Genomic DNA, 17,564 nt, shown 5'->3' on the forward strand with positions numbered 1-17,564 from the left:
CCAATGAGGTATAAAATACATCTGTAATTATGGCCCTAAGTGCCACAGCAGTCCTTTTTGTTATTCAAAGTTGGCTAATTCTAAATTTACATGTGTATTTTGGTATTCATGACCTCTGTAACCTTTCTAATAGTCATTGCGGCACATATTTATCATATTCATGCATGTTGTTCTTCTATCAACACGCTTTCTAAGGGTGTATAAACTTTTCTAACAAAGGGACTAGTGGGTCGCATCAGTCCATTTCATTATTTAAAAGAAGTTATTTCTGTTAATGTTCACGCGTATTTCGACATTTAGGTTTTCCGTGACTCCTCTAATTGTGGAACATATTTACTATACACCTAAATGTATATATTTTTTGCTCCTCTATTATTTAGCTTTCGAATGAGGTGTAAACACTATTTTCTAATTATGGGATGAAGAGTCGCAGCAGTCCATGCATTCTATTATTTAATATATCCATTCCATCATCCAAAATTGGATATTTTTGAATTTTCATGCGTAATTTTTGGCATATAGGTCCTTCGTAACCCCTTATTGTCGTTGCGTCACATATTGTTTATACCCATTTTGTTCCTCTATCAACAACCTTTCAAAGGGTGTACGACATTTTCTGTATCTAAGTGAAAACTGTCTGAAGGGTATGATGACCTTACAAGGTATGCGCAAACCAAGTATAGTTATCATATTACTCATAATAAAAGAAATTATCATTACAAAAAAATCTTAACTTTGAAAATGAGGTCAAGGACAATGGACATGTTACAGACAGAAACTTCATAACATAAGGCATCTATATACAAAAAATGAAGCATCCAGATCTTCCACCTTCTTATCAATTACCATTTGATATCAATGATATCACCACTGATGGCATATGACAGAATTCAGTTGTTGTTGGTTTAGGACTCTAATATTTGTTTATTTAATTTAATTTTATGTCATAAAACAGGCTGTTGGTTTTTTCTTGTTTGAATTGTTTCACATTTTGTCATGGCAAAGCCTTTCTAATTTGATCTACCCTATGCTTTTAGCTCATTGTTGAAGTCTGAAGACTACCTGTATAAACATACATCCAGGTCATTGTGACTCTAGCACAAAGTTGTCTCATCTGCAATAATATAATACTGCATATTTTCATGAAGAAAAAGTAAAACCAATTTAGATTTTCAGCATTTATGAATTCTAAATCACTCTTTCTCAGTCTCACTCAGAATTCCTGTCATAATCTTTCATCATTTAAAACTATTATATACAATAGATATTAAGAAAATTGGAGCTGGCTAGTACAATCAGCAACCAGTTCAGTTCTGTCACATTACGTTTATCACATCAATTATATTGCACAAGTTGTGTTACAGGTAGTATCAAGTCCTCTGTATCTGTATTTGAAATTTACCTGAAATGGAAATAAAATTTATAATGTAAGAGATTGTTCAAAAGTATACCCTAGTCAAATAGTCAAGATTTTATATAGATTTGCCATTTTACTGAAATTACTTTCATTGTATGGCTCTATAATCATTCTGTAGTCGAGTGTAGGGTAATTTTTCAACTTAATTTGTAAACATTTATTAAAATACATAGTTTACTCTCGAACCTTAAGAAATTCTAAAATAAATAAGAAATAAATCATACATTTTTTTTAAACAGAAACTACCAAAAGAGTGATAAATACCAGTACATCTGTTTACATTCAATATGTACATGTCATGTACAGTAATGTCTAAGTTTTCTAGATATTCATCAGTCAACTAAAATACCTTTTTTTCTGTACCTATCATTTTTATGCAGTTTAATATTTTTTTTACACTAAAAGTCTTTGACAAAAGCTATTTACTAGATAGTCAATAAATGATGTTCATTTGATAAATTTATATTCACATTCAATGTTCTAGACATATACATACATGCAGGCATAGCTGTGACCTCTGCTGTCACAATACTGTTGATACCAAGGTTAGCTAAAGCGCCTCTCATTAATCCACATGGCAATGCAAGAAGCTGAAATACAAAATCAAATTTGGACAAATAAAATAATTTACATCAATTTCAGTATAGACTGGATTAGCTTATATAACATTTGGTTGAGGCTTATTTGGGATGTATGTACAGACAAAGGTAACACTCAGTTCCTCCTGTGATGCGGAGGGGCATAGAAATATTGTTTGTGACCAGCTCAATGGGTCTCCAAAAGGTAATGAAAGAAATTTCCAGTTCTGTCAATTTTTTAATTTCTTAAAAATTACAGATCAGTGTCTTCAGAACCTCAAATTTAGGATGGTGTTTAAAATTTCAAAGGAAAAATTATTAATGATAAAGCAAAGAAATTCAAGGATAGATTGTCTTCACTCTGCAACAAGCTATGGTGATTCCTGCATCTTATTATTTTATATAATTCAATTTTGATTGATTCACTGATATGGCAAATAATCTAAAATGAAGTACATGGTACTTGTATTTCGAAAATCTTCCAACATACAATTATATGAATTAAATGCTGAATCTGAAAATGGCCAACTTCTGGAGACAGAGCGCCTTTAATGGGTAATAGAGGAAGATATTTGATGCTATCATGGTCTTACTAAACTAGGGAAACAATTTACATAAAAAATGTATGTTTTATTCAATATTCTAATACATGTACAATCACTGAACCAGAACTACATTCAAATTATCATCAACAAGCCATTTAAAACAGTTTTATATTTTCATTATTGCTGATTTTAACTTTTTGTGCAGTGTTTTACGATGTGGTACTCTTTATGGGGGTGATTTGTGAAGGTCATCTAAGTAAGGAGATTTGATACCATCTTGGATACCATATTTTGATGCTCATTAAAGAATGTCTGATTGCCTACATTTGTTAACCCTACTTACATCATCATTTGAATTTATTAACTCTAGTGACCTAACTACATGAACTAAGAATTTTAAAAATACAGATTGAATTTCAACCTCCTTTACAACTACCATTATAGGTACCCGTAATCAAAGGGTGTCTGATGGCCTATATTTCAATGAACTCGTATAAAAATATAGTATCAGAATTCCTTTATTTAACATCCTACAAAAATTTTAACATGATGTTGATACCAACACTTCAGGACTGAAAACTATAATACAATCACCTTGTCCATCCTTCCACTTGGTCTTACAAATATTTTCCTCACACTTTCAAATTTCTCAGCACTTTGACAGTAAAGACTAGTTATCATGGTTATGTGTGACCCTTTTTGGGATTTATCAGACACATACTTTCTGTTAAATTATATTACAGATACTTAGATATTGTCAATCATGCAATATGTTGAATGAACAATACAAAAAATTCAAACACCATAATCTTTTCCAACTGACCAATATTCAGAGATTTCTTATTTGTCTAAACAAAGTTTTGCAAATACTTACTTAAGTCTGGGTCATCACACTAGTGGCTAAAGGTGCAGACTTGTTTTAATACAACAGAATAGAATGGTTTCATATTTCTTCAGTAGCTGATCAGTGATGAGAAGTAAAGTGCAGCTTCTTTTCTGATCTGCCTACTTCTAGTTTTCAAATACTTTTAATTATGAATTTAAATAATCTTAGCAAGACAATGTGCATTCATAATTCATTTAAATCTAATATTTTCTGATATTTTCTCACAAAAAAATGGTTTGAGGGTCAGAACAGAAAGAATTAAACAATGATCAGAAATTTAAAATGTCAGCCATGTACAATGTAACTGTTCAGAATTGTTACTGTATCACAGGGGGTAACTTCAATATCTTTTAGGTAGGGGTGTGCCATTTCTGCCTCAAAAAACGTACCCATTTTTATATAACATTCACTGAAATTCAGTACCTACAGTATAGTTATATAAATGTTTAAGAAAGAATGACCTATACTTATACATGTATACAATATTTAAAATATGACCCATGCTTACATTAACGTTATTGAAGATCAAATCAGGAAACAAATTTCCAGGGTTCATTTGGGAACTTATTTGAAAGGTGAACTTTCAAATGAGTTGATTTAATTTAATATAACAATTGACCATTAATAATGTAAGATTCTCAATAGCATATTTATATATGATATGTAGATTATACCCCAAATCAATATACAGTTATCAAACGTAAATGCATTTTAATATACATGTAGTATGTTATTAAAAAGGAGGGCCATTTTTATATAAAATCTCGCAAAATTATGACCCAGACTTTTGGCACATCCCTGTATACCCAATAATAGGAAGTTTTCTGCTTTCAACATTCTGTATTCAAGGCTATAGGGACACTATCAACAGAATTAAAAAATTGTGAATTAAAAAAATCACTTCAATTAGAAAAATAAAAGTAATGCAAAATCTTAGCATTCTCTAATTTAACTTTATGAGACTTAATACAAGAACCTAAATATATCTCTAATAAATACCCTATGAGTTCTTATTCTTGTTCATAACTTGTAAACAATCTGTTATTTATCCAACCCTTTTCAAAGCTCTATAAGTATTAAAGATGGAACCTTGGACATAAGTTATAAATTGAACATATTTCATATCAAAGATGAAAGCAATGTTCACAAATGGAAACAATTTTCAAACTATAAAGTGTTCATGTAAAAAGTTATTAACATGATCAAAGGTACAAGGATTATAATTTAATACGCCAGACACTCTTTTTGTCTACATAAGACTCATCAGTGATGCTCAGATCAGAATAGTTATAAAGCCAAACAAGTACAAAGTTGAAGAGCATAGAGGACCCAAAATTGAAAAATTTGTGCCAAATACGGCTAAGGTAATCTATTCCTGGGATAAGAAAATCATGTAAAAGTGACAAGTTGTTTTGACATCTGCTGAGGCAATTTTCTTTCATTTACAATGTATCGTTATAGATACATTTGTACAAGGAAACAATTAACTAAATTTGTTTTTAATTAATGGCTTCAAGGTTATGATAGATTCTCATAAAAACACATGCTGGTACAAAAGTAACATGCATTAGAATGATACACTTGTCAAAAATGGAATGAAATTATAAACAAATCTTTATTCATATACCTTAATTATAAGATTTGATTTAAAAGTACATGTATATCGGAATTAAAATAAATTCTAATGATACATTTGCATTGTAAATCAGCTGTATATCACAAACATGGAAAAGCTTATCTGTGAGTGAACTCTCCCAAGGATATCCCTGACCATTAATTGTATTAGATCTTGACATTCACATGGCATTCTGATATTATATTGCTTTATGTTCATCCCCAGCTTATATTTTTATAACTCTATATTTCATCAATAAAAATCCAGTCTGACATTTAGAAGGAGTTGTGCTTACAAGGTGAACAGACGAAAACACTGATGGAAAGGGTGGTTGCTATAAATCTCCCTCCTCCTTAAATAATAATATAAAAAAACATTGGGATGGTGTCAAAGATATTGATGGATTCTGAAATCTAAATGTCCATGTCAAATACCTCAAAATTAATAAGAGGCAGATATAGAACAAGGTAAAAATCTACAGCTGGTCAACAAATAGACTCAAACACATCAAACGAATGGATAACAACTGTCATATTCCTGACTTGGTAAAAGTACAGTTCAAGTAAAAACTAAACCTATTGATTTTTTAAATATTTTATATAAACTAAACAGGATTATTATCAAAAAATATAAATTGCATTTAAGTCTAAAATGACAAAATCACAATAATAAATGCATGCAATAATTTCTGAATTTACAGTATATGAAGCAATAAAGTACAGTCCAAGGGAAATAACTGAAACCTATTAATCTTTAAATATATGAAGCAATAAAGCACAGTCCAAGGGAAATAACTGAAACTTATAAATTTTCAACTATATGAAGCAATAAAGCACAGTCCAATTGGAATAACTAAAACCTATTAATTTTCAAATAGATGGAGCAAAAAAGCACAATTCAAGTTAAATAACTGAAACCTATTAATTTTTCAATATATATGTTCCAAAAGCAATACAGATGGAAGGAAAATAATTAAAACTTATAAATTTTACAATATATGAAGCAATAAAGCACAGTCCAAGGGAAATAACTAAAACCTATTAATTTTCAAATAGATGGAGCAAAAAAGCACAATTCAAGTTAAATAACTAAAACCTAATAATTTTTCAATATATGTTCTAAAAGCACAGTCCAAGAGAAATAACTAAACCTATTAATTTTCCATAGATGAAGCAATAAATTACAGTTCAAGAATAATAACTAAAACCTTTTATTTTCCAATATATGAAACAATAAAGCACAGTCCAAGGGGAATAACTAAAACCTATTAATTTTCCAATATATGAAGCAATAAAGCACAGTCCAAGGGAAAAAACTAAACCCTTTTAATTTTCCAATAGATGAAACAATAAAGTACAGTTCAAGGATAATAACTAAAACCTATTAATTTTTCAAAATATGTTCTAAAAGCACAGTCCAAGAGAAATAACTAAACCTATTAATTTTCCATAGATGAAGCAATAAATTACAGTTCAAGAATAATAACTAAAACCTTTTATTTTCCAATATATGAAACAATAAAGCACAGTCCAAGGGGAATAACTAAAACCTATTAATTTTCCAATATATGAAGCAATAAAGCACAGTCCAAGGGAAAAAACTAAACCTTATTAATTTTCCAATAGATGAAACAATAAAGAACAGTTCAAGGATAATAACTAAAACCTATTAATTTTCCAATATATGAAGCAATAAAGCATAGTCCATGGGAAATAACTAAACCCTATTAATTTTCTATAGATGAAGCAATAAATTACAGTTCAAGAATAATAACTAAAACCTTTTATTTTCAAATACATTAAGCAATAAAGCACAGTTCAAAAGAAATAACTAAAACCTATGAAATTTTCCAATATATGAAGCAATAAAGCACAGTCAAAGGATAATAACTAAAACCTATTAATTTCCCAATATATAAAGCAATTAAGCACAGTTCAATGGAAATAACTAAAGCCTTATTGCTTAAATTCATTCAATATCTTTTTTTTTTTTTAATTTACTCATGTTTTATTGATAGTTTTTCACATTTGTTAGTTGATACATCAAATACCGGTACCTTATCCCGGCCTCGTTAACCGTTAGTAGTATATAATAAATTTTGTTAGTATTTCTTAGTTTAATTTGTGTTTGAAACATACATTTTTTAATTATAATATAATCTGACTGATTGTTAGTCAATTACAAATAGAAAAAAAAAATACAATATAAGCATATATAATTGCAAATCATTCACATTTTTTCTGTTATTTTATTCCACAAATCTTTTAAAAATATACAGTCGATAAAAAAATGTTGATAATTGTCTGTGCATTTGCATAAAGTACACTCTGACGTATTATATATTTTCCATTTAAAATGATTTTCTGTGTTCGGCAATATATAGCTAAATAATTTCCATTTATAAACTTTAAGTTTGTTTGTGTATATTTCTTTGTTTGTAAATGATAAGGAGTGTTTAATTTGTAATGGTTTTACGCCTAAAAATTTTTGCCATTTTATTAATCCTATGTTTGGAGTTGTTTTGTTTTTTAAAAAATATTGATACGGTTTTGTTATCTAGATCTGCTAAATTTATTTCTGTTTCATTCATCCTGATTATTTTTTCATTAATATTAACGCGGGTTTTAACAGATTTATTTGTTTTCAGGATATCTATCCAACATTTTGGAATAGGTTTTTTTAATATTGATAGTTCGGCTATCCAGTTGTGTTTTATTTCTAACTTACGCAGTATTGTCTTTTCGTTGATTTGACCGTTTTCGTCAATAATTTCATTAATAAAGATTATATTGCTTCCGATCCAATTGAGCATCAATAATGGTTTATTTTTTATTTTTATGTTTTTATTACCCCATATAATTTCTTTGCGTATTTCTCTAAAATTAGTGGGTGATTTTGTTTGACCTCTACCTTTCCGTATCCAACAATTTACAATATCCAGATAAAATTCTGGTAGTTCAGTTGTAATTTTAAGTGGTTTTAAATTTTTAAGTTCTAAATTCATTTTGAAGATAAGGAAGTTTTTCCCGTACTTATCAAAAAAGAATCTCGGAATAATTGACCAATTTTCATGTTTTGACTTCATTAGTCTTGATACCCATTTAATTTTAAGTGTGTTGAAGTAGCTGTCGATATCTATCATATTAAGTCCTCCCGTACTGTAATCTGCTATGAGAGTTGACCTTTTTAATTTATCTTGTTTACCGTTCCAGATGAAATTAAAAATTTCTTTTTCTAGATTGTCACTGTACATTTTATTTATGACCGTCATACTTGCTAAGTATGTAAATTGTGGGATGATAAGTGATTTGATAATAAGAATTTTACCGATGATCGTAAGATGTCTTTTTTCCAAGATTTCATGAGTTTTTTTGCTTTTTCAAACTTATTTTCCCAATTTAGTTTTGCGCATTCTGCTTTATTTGTGCCGAAATACAATCCCAACACTTTAACGGGTTTATCTGTGAATTTTATTTTATCTACCTTATCTTTACAATTTTTTAGTTTTCCTATCCAAAAGCCCTCCGTTTTATTTTTATTTAATTTAAGACCAGAAAATGTTCCAAATATTTCAATAACGTTTAATGCTGCTATAATTTCATTTTTTGATTTAAGAAAAAGAGTGGTATCAATATCTTTTTTTAATTTTATTTAACATGTTTAAAGGAAGACATTACAATATCCTAATAGTATTTTTTTTTATCAGGGGTTGATAAAATCAATCTACAACAGTTTGAAATCAGAATCAAACATTGCCTGTGACAGTTATACTTTCAAGCTAGAAAAAAATGAGAATTTCTAACAAATAATCTTCAAGGAATGGATTTCTGTTCAATTTGACACAACACTTATAAAATTATAATCCTGGTATCTTTGATAACTATTAAGACAGTTAGTCTTATTCATACAAAAACGTTTCTGGTAAGGAGTAGGTCCAGTAAGACCCCTTTTTGGCCCCAAAATATAGCAGTTTTACAAAATTGTTAAAATGTAAACTTTAAGTTACTTATTGAACAGTAGAATGCTTCTGCTACATAAATATGGTCTGTTTTAGACTAAACAATGCACATATATTGGGTACTAGCACCATTAAGTCATGCTAAATTACTGAAATCTTAACAATTTTAGTTAAATTGTAGACGGTTTTTATTGTAAAACAAAAGTGGCCGCATTTGTGTTCATCCTTAATATTGAAATGTAAGTTGTATTTCATGATAAAACATAACATAAATAAAGGTTGAAGATGAACATGGATGCGGCCACTTTCATTTTTGTCAAAAAAACATCTAAAAAGTGACATTTTTTCGGCATATTTAGTAGATTTTTCTTATGTGAGCCTGAATCCGATAGGTTTTTAAAGATTAAATCAGTTAAACTCTTTCACATAAACTAATTGATTCAAATGAAATAAGACACTTAAGTTTTTAAAAAGTGGTCATTATTGTTCATCAGATATATATGCGATGAACCTGAAATTTGAGGCCAAAATTGGTCCTTACCAGACCTACTCCTTTTTTTATATTAAGGAGTTTATCGAACCATGATATGCATACATTAATTACAAATCCATAATATATCATAGACAAAAAAATCTTATGCAGTGATTTTTAATCATAAGAAAAAGGCTGCTACTAAGTACTAAGGTTTTGGTAAGTTTACAGATCCTGGCCTTGATAAACAATCAACACAGAATTATGGAGCATGTGTCTAATAAGTGAGCTGAAAGAGTGACGTTTATTTGATGTATTTTATTCCCATTTGTTTATAAACTTTCTATCACATTTGTTAATTGATTTGGTGTCTTAGAATATTTCTTTCAAAATCAGTTCTTCTTTTCACATTTGTTTACTTTTGTTACATTACAATTTTCCCCAGATAAAGACTAATGAATTATCTCCCCTTAACAAATGGTTTATTTTGCATTGTTTAAGATTTATTATTCAAATCATGAAAATGAATCAAAACTGATCATTAATGTTGTGCAGAAAAGAAAAAAAAGAATTATGGTGTATAAAATCATGGCACAAAATCCTAATTTGCTCTTGACCAAACCAAAGGAAAAGTAATTGTAATTTGTTTCTAATAAAAAATCATGATAAGATTCTGTGCTGTCAGGTAAAATTTACAATTTTAAGAAAATATGGGGAATTCTTACATTTGTAGAGATTTTGCATGACTGGAGAAAAAAGGTCTTGCAGGGGATTTTTCAATATAAATCAAGAGAGGTAAACAGATATGTTGTTGTTGTACATTTGTACTTACTTTTGGTGCATAATCCATATATTGTTTACCATTGGATAGTTGTGTTAAAAATCGAAATTTATTATCTTGTAAAACATAAACACCCTGCAATAAAAATAAGTAGCATTGATTGATAAATATTAAACATGTATACCGGGTAATTGAATTGAATATTATACAATTCTCCACTCAGGACAGTTTAATTAATAAATCTTTAAACAAGAGTGCACATGCTGAAATGTATCAGCTTCTTAATAATTTCTGACCATTGATTTAATGATAATGCATGAAGTCATAAATAGAAAGCTTTACTACAAGTATCACAAAAACTAAACAAGTTTTCTCGTTTGAATTGTTTTACATTGTCTTATCGGGGCCTTCTATAGCTGACTATGCGGTATGGGCTTTGCTCATTGTTGAAGGACGTACGGTGACCTATAGTTGTTAATGTTTGTGTCATTTTGGTCTTTTGTGGATAGTTGTCTCATTGGCAATCATACCACATCTTCTTTTTTATAAGATCCAAGGTATTGAAAAATACATGTACACCTTTCAATTATTCAATACATTAAATGTAGTTGACCTATTGCTTATAATATCTGATAAATGGATTTAACCATGAAAACATAACATTGTTCACTGATCCATGAAATGAGGTTGAGGTCAAATGGATACTGACTGATGGTTATGGGTACCTTGCAAGATATGCACATACTAAATATAGTGAACATATATATTTCTTATATATTTCAGTTATTGGTTGTTTGCCTGTGAAAGAGCTTTCACATATTTATTTGGATGGAGAGTTGTCTCATTGGCACTCACACCACATCTTCCTATATCTATATATTACTCATTATAAGAAATAAAAAAACATTACAAAAGATATTTAATCTGCAAAATTTGTATTTCATTAGTAAGACATGTAATGGTTTCCTTTTTTGGTAATTGTAATACAGCAAACTCAAAAAACACAGACATCATCATTGAATTGTAACAATGAAGAAGAGAGATCAAGTGAACCAAATGTTACTTATACAATAATAAGAAAGTTAAAACCAGAATTAAAAAAAAAATGCATTATATAACAACTGATTCTTGACAAGAAGTCCTTCTTACCTGATGATTTGTTCTAAGGTTATCAATTTGTTTTTTATACACAAAGTTCCATAGGTCTTTACATATAAACTTCATTGTATCTAATTCATCTTTAAATCTGGTACCATCTTTTGTAAATCTAAAAAAAGAGATTTAAAATTAAACTTGTAGTGGCACTTTATCATATGATTTAGCTACCCCATGTAAATATATAAATCAACATAATGTGTTTATGTGATATTTTACTATTGTTTCAGAAAGAGGGAGAAGGTTTGGTACCATTAAAATGTTTAATCCTGCCTTTTTTGCACCTGTCCAAAGTCAACTGATGTAAAGAAGTTGTCGTCTGTTTATGTAGTTCATTCATGTTTCTTGTTTCTCGTTTTTTATAGATTAGACTGTTGGTTTTCCCCATTGAATGGTTTTCCACTAGTCATTTTTGGGGCCCTATAAAGCTTGCTGTTCCGTGTGAGCCAAGGCTCCATGTTGAAGGCCATACCTTGACCTATAATGGTTTACTTTTAAAAATTGTTACTTGGATGGAGAGTTGTCTTATTGGCACTCCATACCACATCTTCATATATCTATTGTACAGACGATTTCAATATGACCAAAACATATAAGAATATAGCCAATTAAAAAAAAAGAAAATTCTATCAAGTTACTTTCTACTTAAGTGAAACATTTTGAATTGGAATAATAAACCAAGAAGTGCATCATATGTTATTAAAATTAGGAGATAAGATGTAAGCTTAATTATTCTTTTCATTTATAACTGTTTTCAGATGATTGTTGTTTACAATTTTAGCAGTATTTCACTAGATCCACATCCTTCCAGTTTTACACATGCAGAGTTTGTGAAATCATGGCAAGCCAATGACGTACAAAATGTAGTTTTCATACAAGAATGTGACGGATGCCCCACTCACACTATCATTTTCTTTGTTTAGTGGACCGTAAAAGTGGGGTAAAAACTCTAATTTGGCTTAAGAAATTAGAAGGATCATATCGAACAGTCTGCACCGTTAGCCACTAGTCCAATGCCACTGACTAGTAAAATTTTATTCAGACCAGTTTTTGAAGAAATTTGTTAAGACCTATAAGAAAAATGTTGGAATATTGGTCTTCAGACTAGTAGTTGAAAAAGTTTTTGGTGCAGACTGATAATTATCATAAGGAACATGTATACTAAGTTTCATGTGATCGGACTTCAACTTCAATACAAAAAGGTTAACATGAAGTGGGACGGACGGATGGCCGGCTGGCCAGCCAGCCAGCCAGCCAGACGAAAGAATGGACACACAGACCAAAAAACATAATGCCCATGATTGGGAGCATAAAAACATGTTTAACCTTGCCACATTTTAGTACCTGTCCCAATTGGTGAGCCTCTGGTCAATGTTATTTTATCTTTTTTTTTAATTTAGTTCATTTACATTTTGTACATGTTTTGGAGTTTGGTGTGATGTCCATTTTCATTGAACTAGTACACATTTTGTTTAGGGGTCAGCTGAAGTCCACCTCTGGTTGCTTGGTTTTCTCACTGTGTTGAAGACCAATTGGTGGACCTTTGATGTTTTCTACTCTTTGGTCATGTTGGTAAGGTTATTTTGCAGTTAAAAAACACAAGCTATAATTTCTTATGCAATGAACATGTACATAAAAATTGTTGCATTAAGGGAACTAATTCTTCTTAAACCTAAATGGTCAAATAGAATCAAATACCTTTCAACAAGGCTTTGTCCTATTCTGTATCCAATAGATTCCAACTTTGATAAACAGTTATCCTGAAAATAAAATATAAAATACATGTATGTTATTAGACAAAAAGGTGTAACATGTACCATCATTGATTTCCCCTATATAAAGTCCTTGTTAAATTTGCAATTTTTAAAAATAAGTGCAGAATTAATTGTTGTTTCAAATAAAAACAAGACTGTGTCCCAAGTACACTGATGCCCAATCTGCATTATCATTTTCTATGTTCAGTGGACCTTGAAAATGGGATAAACTCTCTAATTTGGCATTAAAATTAGAAAGATCATATCATAGGGAACATGTTTACATCTTTTGACATCGTACTCGGACTTCTCTTGAACTGAATTTTAATGTGCGTATTGTTATTCTTTTACTTTTCTACATTGGCTAGAGGTATAGGGGGAGGGTTGAGATCTCATAAACATGTTTAACCCCGCCGCAATTTTGCGCCTGTCCCAAGTCAGGAGCCTCTGGCCTTTGTTAGTCTTGTATGATTTTAAATTTTAGTTTCTTGTGTATAATTCGGAGTTTAGTATGACGTCCATTATCACTGTACTATTATGCATATTTTAGGGGCCAGCTGAAGGACACCTACGGGTGCGGGAATTCTCGCTACATTGAAGACCCATTGGTTGCCTTCGGCTGTTGTTTGCTCTATGGTCGGGTGGTTGTCGCTTTGACATATTCACCATTTCCTTTCTCAATTTTATTACTAAGTTTCAAGTTCCACTTCATCAAAAACTACCTCGACCAAAAACTTTAACCTGAAACTGGACAAACTGGCGGAAAGACGAACGAACGAAAACAGACGGAAGCACAGACCAGAAAACATACTGCCCATAAATGGGACATAAAAATACCTGGAATGTGTAAAGTTTTATCCGGTCCAGTACTTTAGACAAAATTTCACATAACATTTCATATCATAATCCATACATGTATATATATCATAAATAAACCATCAATTGAATTTGAATAATCAAATGTTCACCCCTTTTTTAACCTGTGTACAAGCTTTAGTAACCATGTAACCTCAAGTTCACAAAATATTCTATTCAATAACAAGAGGCTGTCACAACGACAGCAAACCGGATTAATTAGCATTTATTTGTGTCCTGGCAATATCACAAGAACCATTACTGATGATTGGTGAAAGTGAAAATTGTCAATATCAACCTCTATTTTGTCATCAGTATCAACATATTAAAATTTGAAAAGCTTAGATTGAATGGTTTGTGAGTAAATGCAACAACGTGAATGGAAACACCATTTTACGATCTTTCAAGAACCATAACTCCTGAACGGTAAAAGTCAAAATCATCATTATTGAATTTGGCTTCTTTTTTGTCATCAGTAACAACATATTAAAATTTGAAAAGCTTTGGTTGAATGGTTCATGAGAAAATGCACGGACACAACTGGAAACACCATTTTTCAATGTTTCAAGAACCATAACTCCTGAACGGTAAAAGTCAAAATCGTCATTATTGAACTTGACCTCCATTTAGTCATCAGTAACAACATATTAAAATTTGGGAAGCTTTGGTAGAACAGTTCATGCGTAAATGCACGGACACGACTGGAACACCATTTTACGATCTTTCAAGAACCATAACTACTGAACGGTAAAAGTCAAAATCATCATTATTAAACTTGAGCTCTATTTTGTCATCAGTAACAACATATTAGAATTTAAAAAGCTTTGGTTGAATGGTTCATGAGAAAATGCATGGACATGACTGGAAACACCATTTTTCAATCTTTCAAGAACCATAACTCCTGAACGGTAAAAGTCAAAATTGTGATTATTGAACTTGACCTCCATTTTGTCACCAGTAACAACATATTAAAATTTGGGAAGCTTTGGTAGAACAGTTCATGCGTAAATGCACAGACACGACTGGAAACGCCATTTTTCAATCTTTCAAGAACCATAACTCCTGAACGGTAAAAGTCAAAATCGCCATTATTGAACTTGACCTTCATTTAGTTGTCAGTAACAACATATTAAAATTTTAAAAGCTTTGGTTGAATGGTTCATGAGTTAATGCACGGACAACATTTGATTGCCCGCCGAGCATCCCCAAATCAATAACCGACATTTTTGTCACAAAAATCCGGTTAAAAACAATAATCCTGCTTTGAAACACCAAAGATATATGTTTATAACCTAGACAATATTTATCATGTTTATTGTAATGAAATATAGGATTAATTTTCTACAACTGTCAAATTCAAAGATTTTTTCTCTGCCTTTTTCATACATGTATGTTGGATGTGACTATGATCATGATGATTTGGTGATATTACATTTAAAGGTCATCCATTGATAATCTATAGCTAATCATAACTTATGCAAGTTATTTTCAGACAAAATTTTTCATTCGCTTATTGCAGTTTCTCTAAATTTGTGCCTCTTGTACAAAATATAATATGCAGAAACACAGTTTTATTACAAAAAGACAAAAAGAATATTTTATTTAATAATCTTTAGAAACTACAAAAAGAAAATGATTTTACATTTAATTTGTCATTTCAAGACAATTCATAGCAAACAGTACTGTATGGGCTCTGCTCATTGTTCGGTGTTGTACATGTACACTGTACATGTAAAGTGACCTATAGTTATTAATTTCCGTGGCATTTGGTCTCTTGTAGAGAGTTGCCTCATTGGCAATCATTTAATATTACCTCATCTTCTTATTTTTATATTTTAGAATTAATGTATTTAAAATAACATTAACATCACAATTGCAATCATACATGTCATAGTTCAAATATAAAAAAAGGAGATTTGGTATGACTGCCAATGAGACAACTCTCCACAAGATACTAAAATGACACAGAAATTATCAACTACAGTTCACCATACAGACTTTAACAATGAGCAAAATCCATACCACATAGTCAGCTATAAAAGACCCCGAAATGACAATGTGAAACAACTAAAACGAGAAAACTAATGGCCTAATTAATATAAAATAACGAAAAACAAATATGTAACACATAAACAAACAACAACCACTGAATTGCAGGCTCCTGACTTAGGACAGGCACATAAATACATAATGTGGCTGGGTTAAACAGGTTAGCGGGATCCCAACCCTCCCCGTAACCTGGGACAGCGGTATAACAGTACACCATCAGAGGTATCAGGTCCATTCGCGCCCAATACATTTTCGCACCCTACACGTTCGCACCTCGCACATTCGCACCCAATTTCATAATAAAATCAAATTTCAGTTCAATTATTTATTATGAGAAAACCAAGATTTTTGTTTGTAATTGATTTGATGTAAATACTGCATGTATTTAGCTTGGTATGAGTAAAACTTAGAAGATTTTAAATGAAAAACACAAAAGATTTTAATAGCTTGGCCATCAAGTAATGAAACATAAACATGATAAAGTTATACAATACACTAACCAAAACATGATTAAAATTTATTCAACACAAAAAATACGTTGTCAGAGTATTTCTTTATTTTGGAACAATGAAATAAAAGTTAGCAATACACAAACCAAAACAAGAATAAGATATATTCAACACAAAAAAAACAAAGTTGTCTCACTTTAATTTCAGACAATGACAACAAATATACTTATATGAATACACTTGCCAAAACTTGATAACAAAGTTATGTAACACAAAAGCAATAAAGATTGGGCGCGAACGTGTAGGGTGCGAAAGTGAATGGGGGCGAACGTAATCGGGTGCAACGTGAATGGGCGCAAACGTACCCGGATTCACCATAAGAACAAGGTCTACTATGGCTAAAAGTCGTCAATTGGTTTGTCAATTTTCAAATGGTTTATACAGTCTCCATCCAATCCCCCTCCCTTGATTCTGATAGTGATACTGCTTGATATCATACTGTATTATTGACTCAGTGACTGGGACAGTCTCAGAGGGGAGGGGATTTTTCTAATGAAAATACAGTAGAAATTGACATTGTGGCTCCTTGCCCCACGAAACAAATACATTGCACTTCTCTTTACTATCAATGGAAAGGTTGACTATCAATGTATAGATTAAAGGATATGTTGTTAGAACATGTAGAAGAATCCTGTTTCCAGAGACCAGTGACAGTGTTCTACAACTATGAAAACCACAGGCAGTATACAATACAAAAATAGAATTTAAGGATTCCCTGTAGTATGATAACAATAACAACAACAAAACATGTTTACTTGATCTGGTTTCTCGCTTGATCGGTAAATATAGTTAACTATTTCCATATGAAGATATTCTAATATCACTTCGTCTGCCATCTCTGTTTTCTACAATAAAGTGTTCATCTGGCATTTGTCTGGAAACAAAATTATAATGTTGATGTTACTACAATCAAAATTCCTAAAGTTGTTTAATCGTTTGGAATTTGTTTGATATTTTAAATAAATACAAAATTAGATATTGCTTGAATTT

At 30.6% G+C, this 17,564-nt stretch overlaps 1 protein-coding gene across 1 annotated transcript; it reads right to left on the minus strand.

The window, feature by feature from the left end:
• Positions 1 to 1,163: 1,163 nt before the first annotated feature.
• On the minus strand, positions 1,164 to 17,468 carry LOC134710445 (trafficking protein particle complex subunit 6b-like). The gene is made up of 6 exons (XM_063570804.1): positions 17,330 to 17,468; positions 13,106 to 13,167; positions 11,402 to 11,519; positions 10,304 to 10,387; positions 1,914 to 2,007; positions 1,164 to 1,402 (listed from the first exon to the last, which is right to left on the minus strand). Exons 1-6 carry the CDS (start codon positions 17,408 to 17,410, stop codon positions 1,371 to 1,373), a joined length of 471 nt encoding a protein of 156 aa, XP_063426874.1. The 5' UTR covers positions 17,411 to 17,468; the 3' UTR covers positions 1,164 to 1,370.
• Positions 17,469 to 17,564: the final 96 nt, after the last annotated feature.

Source organism: Mytilus trossulus, chromosome 3 (genome assembly GCF_036588685.1).
Source record: "Mytilus trossulus isolate FHL-02 chromosome 3, PNRI_Mtr1.1.1.hap1, whole genome shotgun sequence".
In the NCBI taxonomy this organism is placed as follows: Eukaryota; Metazoa; Mollusca; class Bivalvia; order Mytilida; family Mytilidae; genus Mytilus; species Mytilus trossulus.

Bases quoted from the DNA above. Each gene is read 5' to 3' on its own strand.
- LOC134710445 (XM_063570804.1), bottom strand. From the start codon at position 17,410: ATGGCAGACGAAGTGATATTAGAATATCTTCATATGGAAATAGTTAAC. The intron at 11,520-13,105 runs GTATTTGATTCT...CTCTTTTTTTAG, and splicing joins GGACAAAGCCTTGTTGAAAG to ATTTACAAAAGATGGTACCA. The intron at 2,008-10,303 runs GTAAGTACAAAT...TTTGTATTTCAG, and splicing joins ATATGGATTATGCACCAAAA to CTTCTTGCATTGCCATGTGG.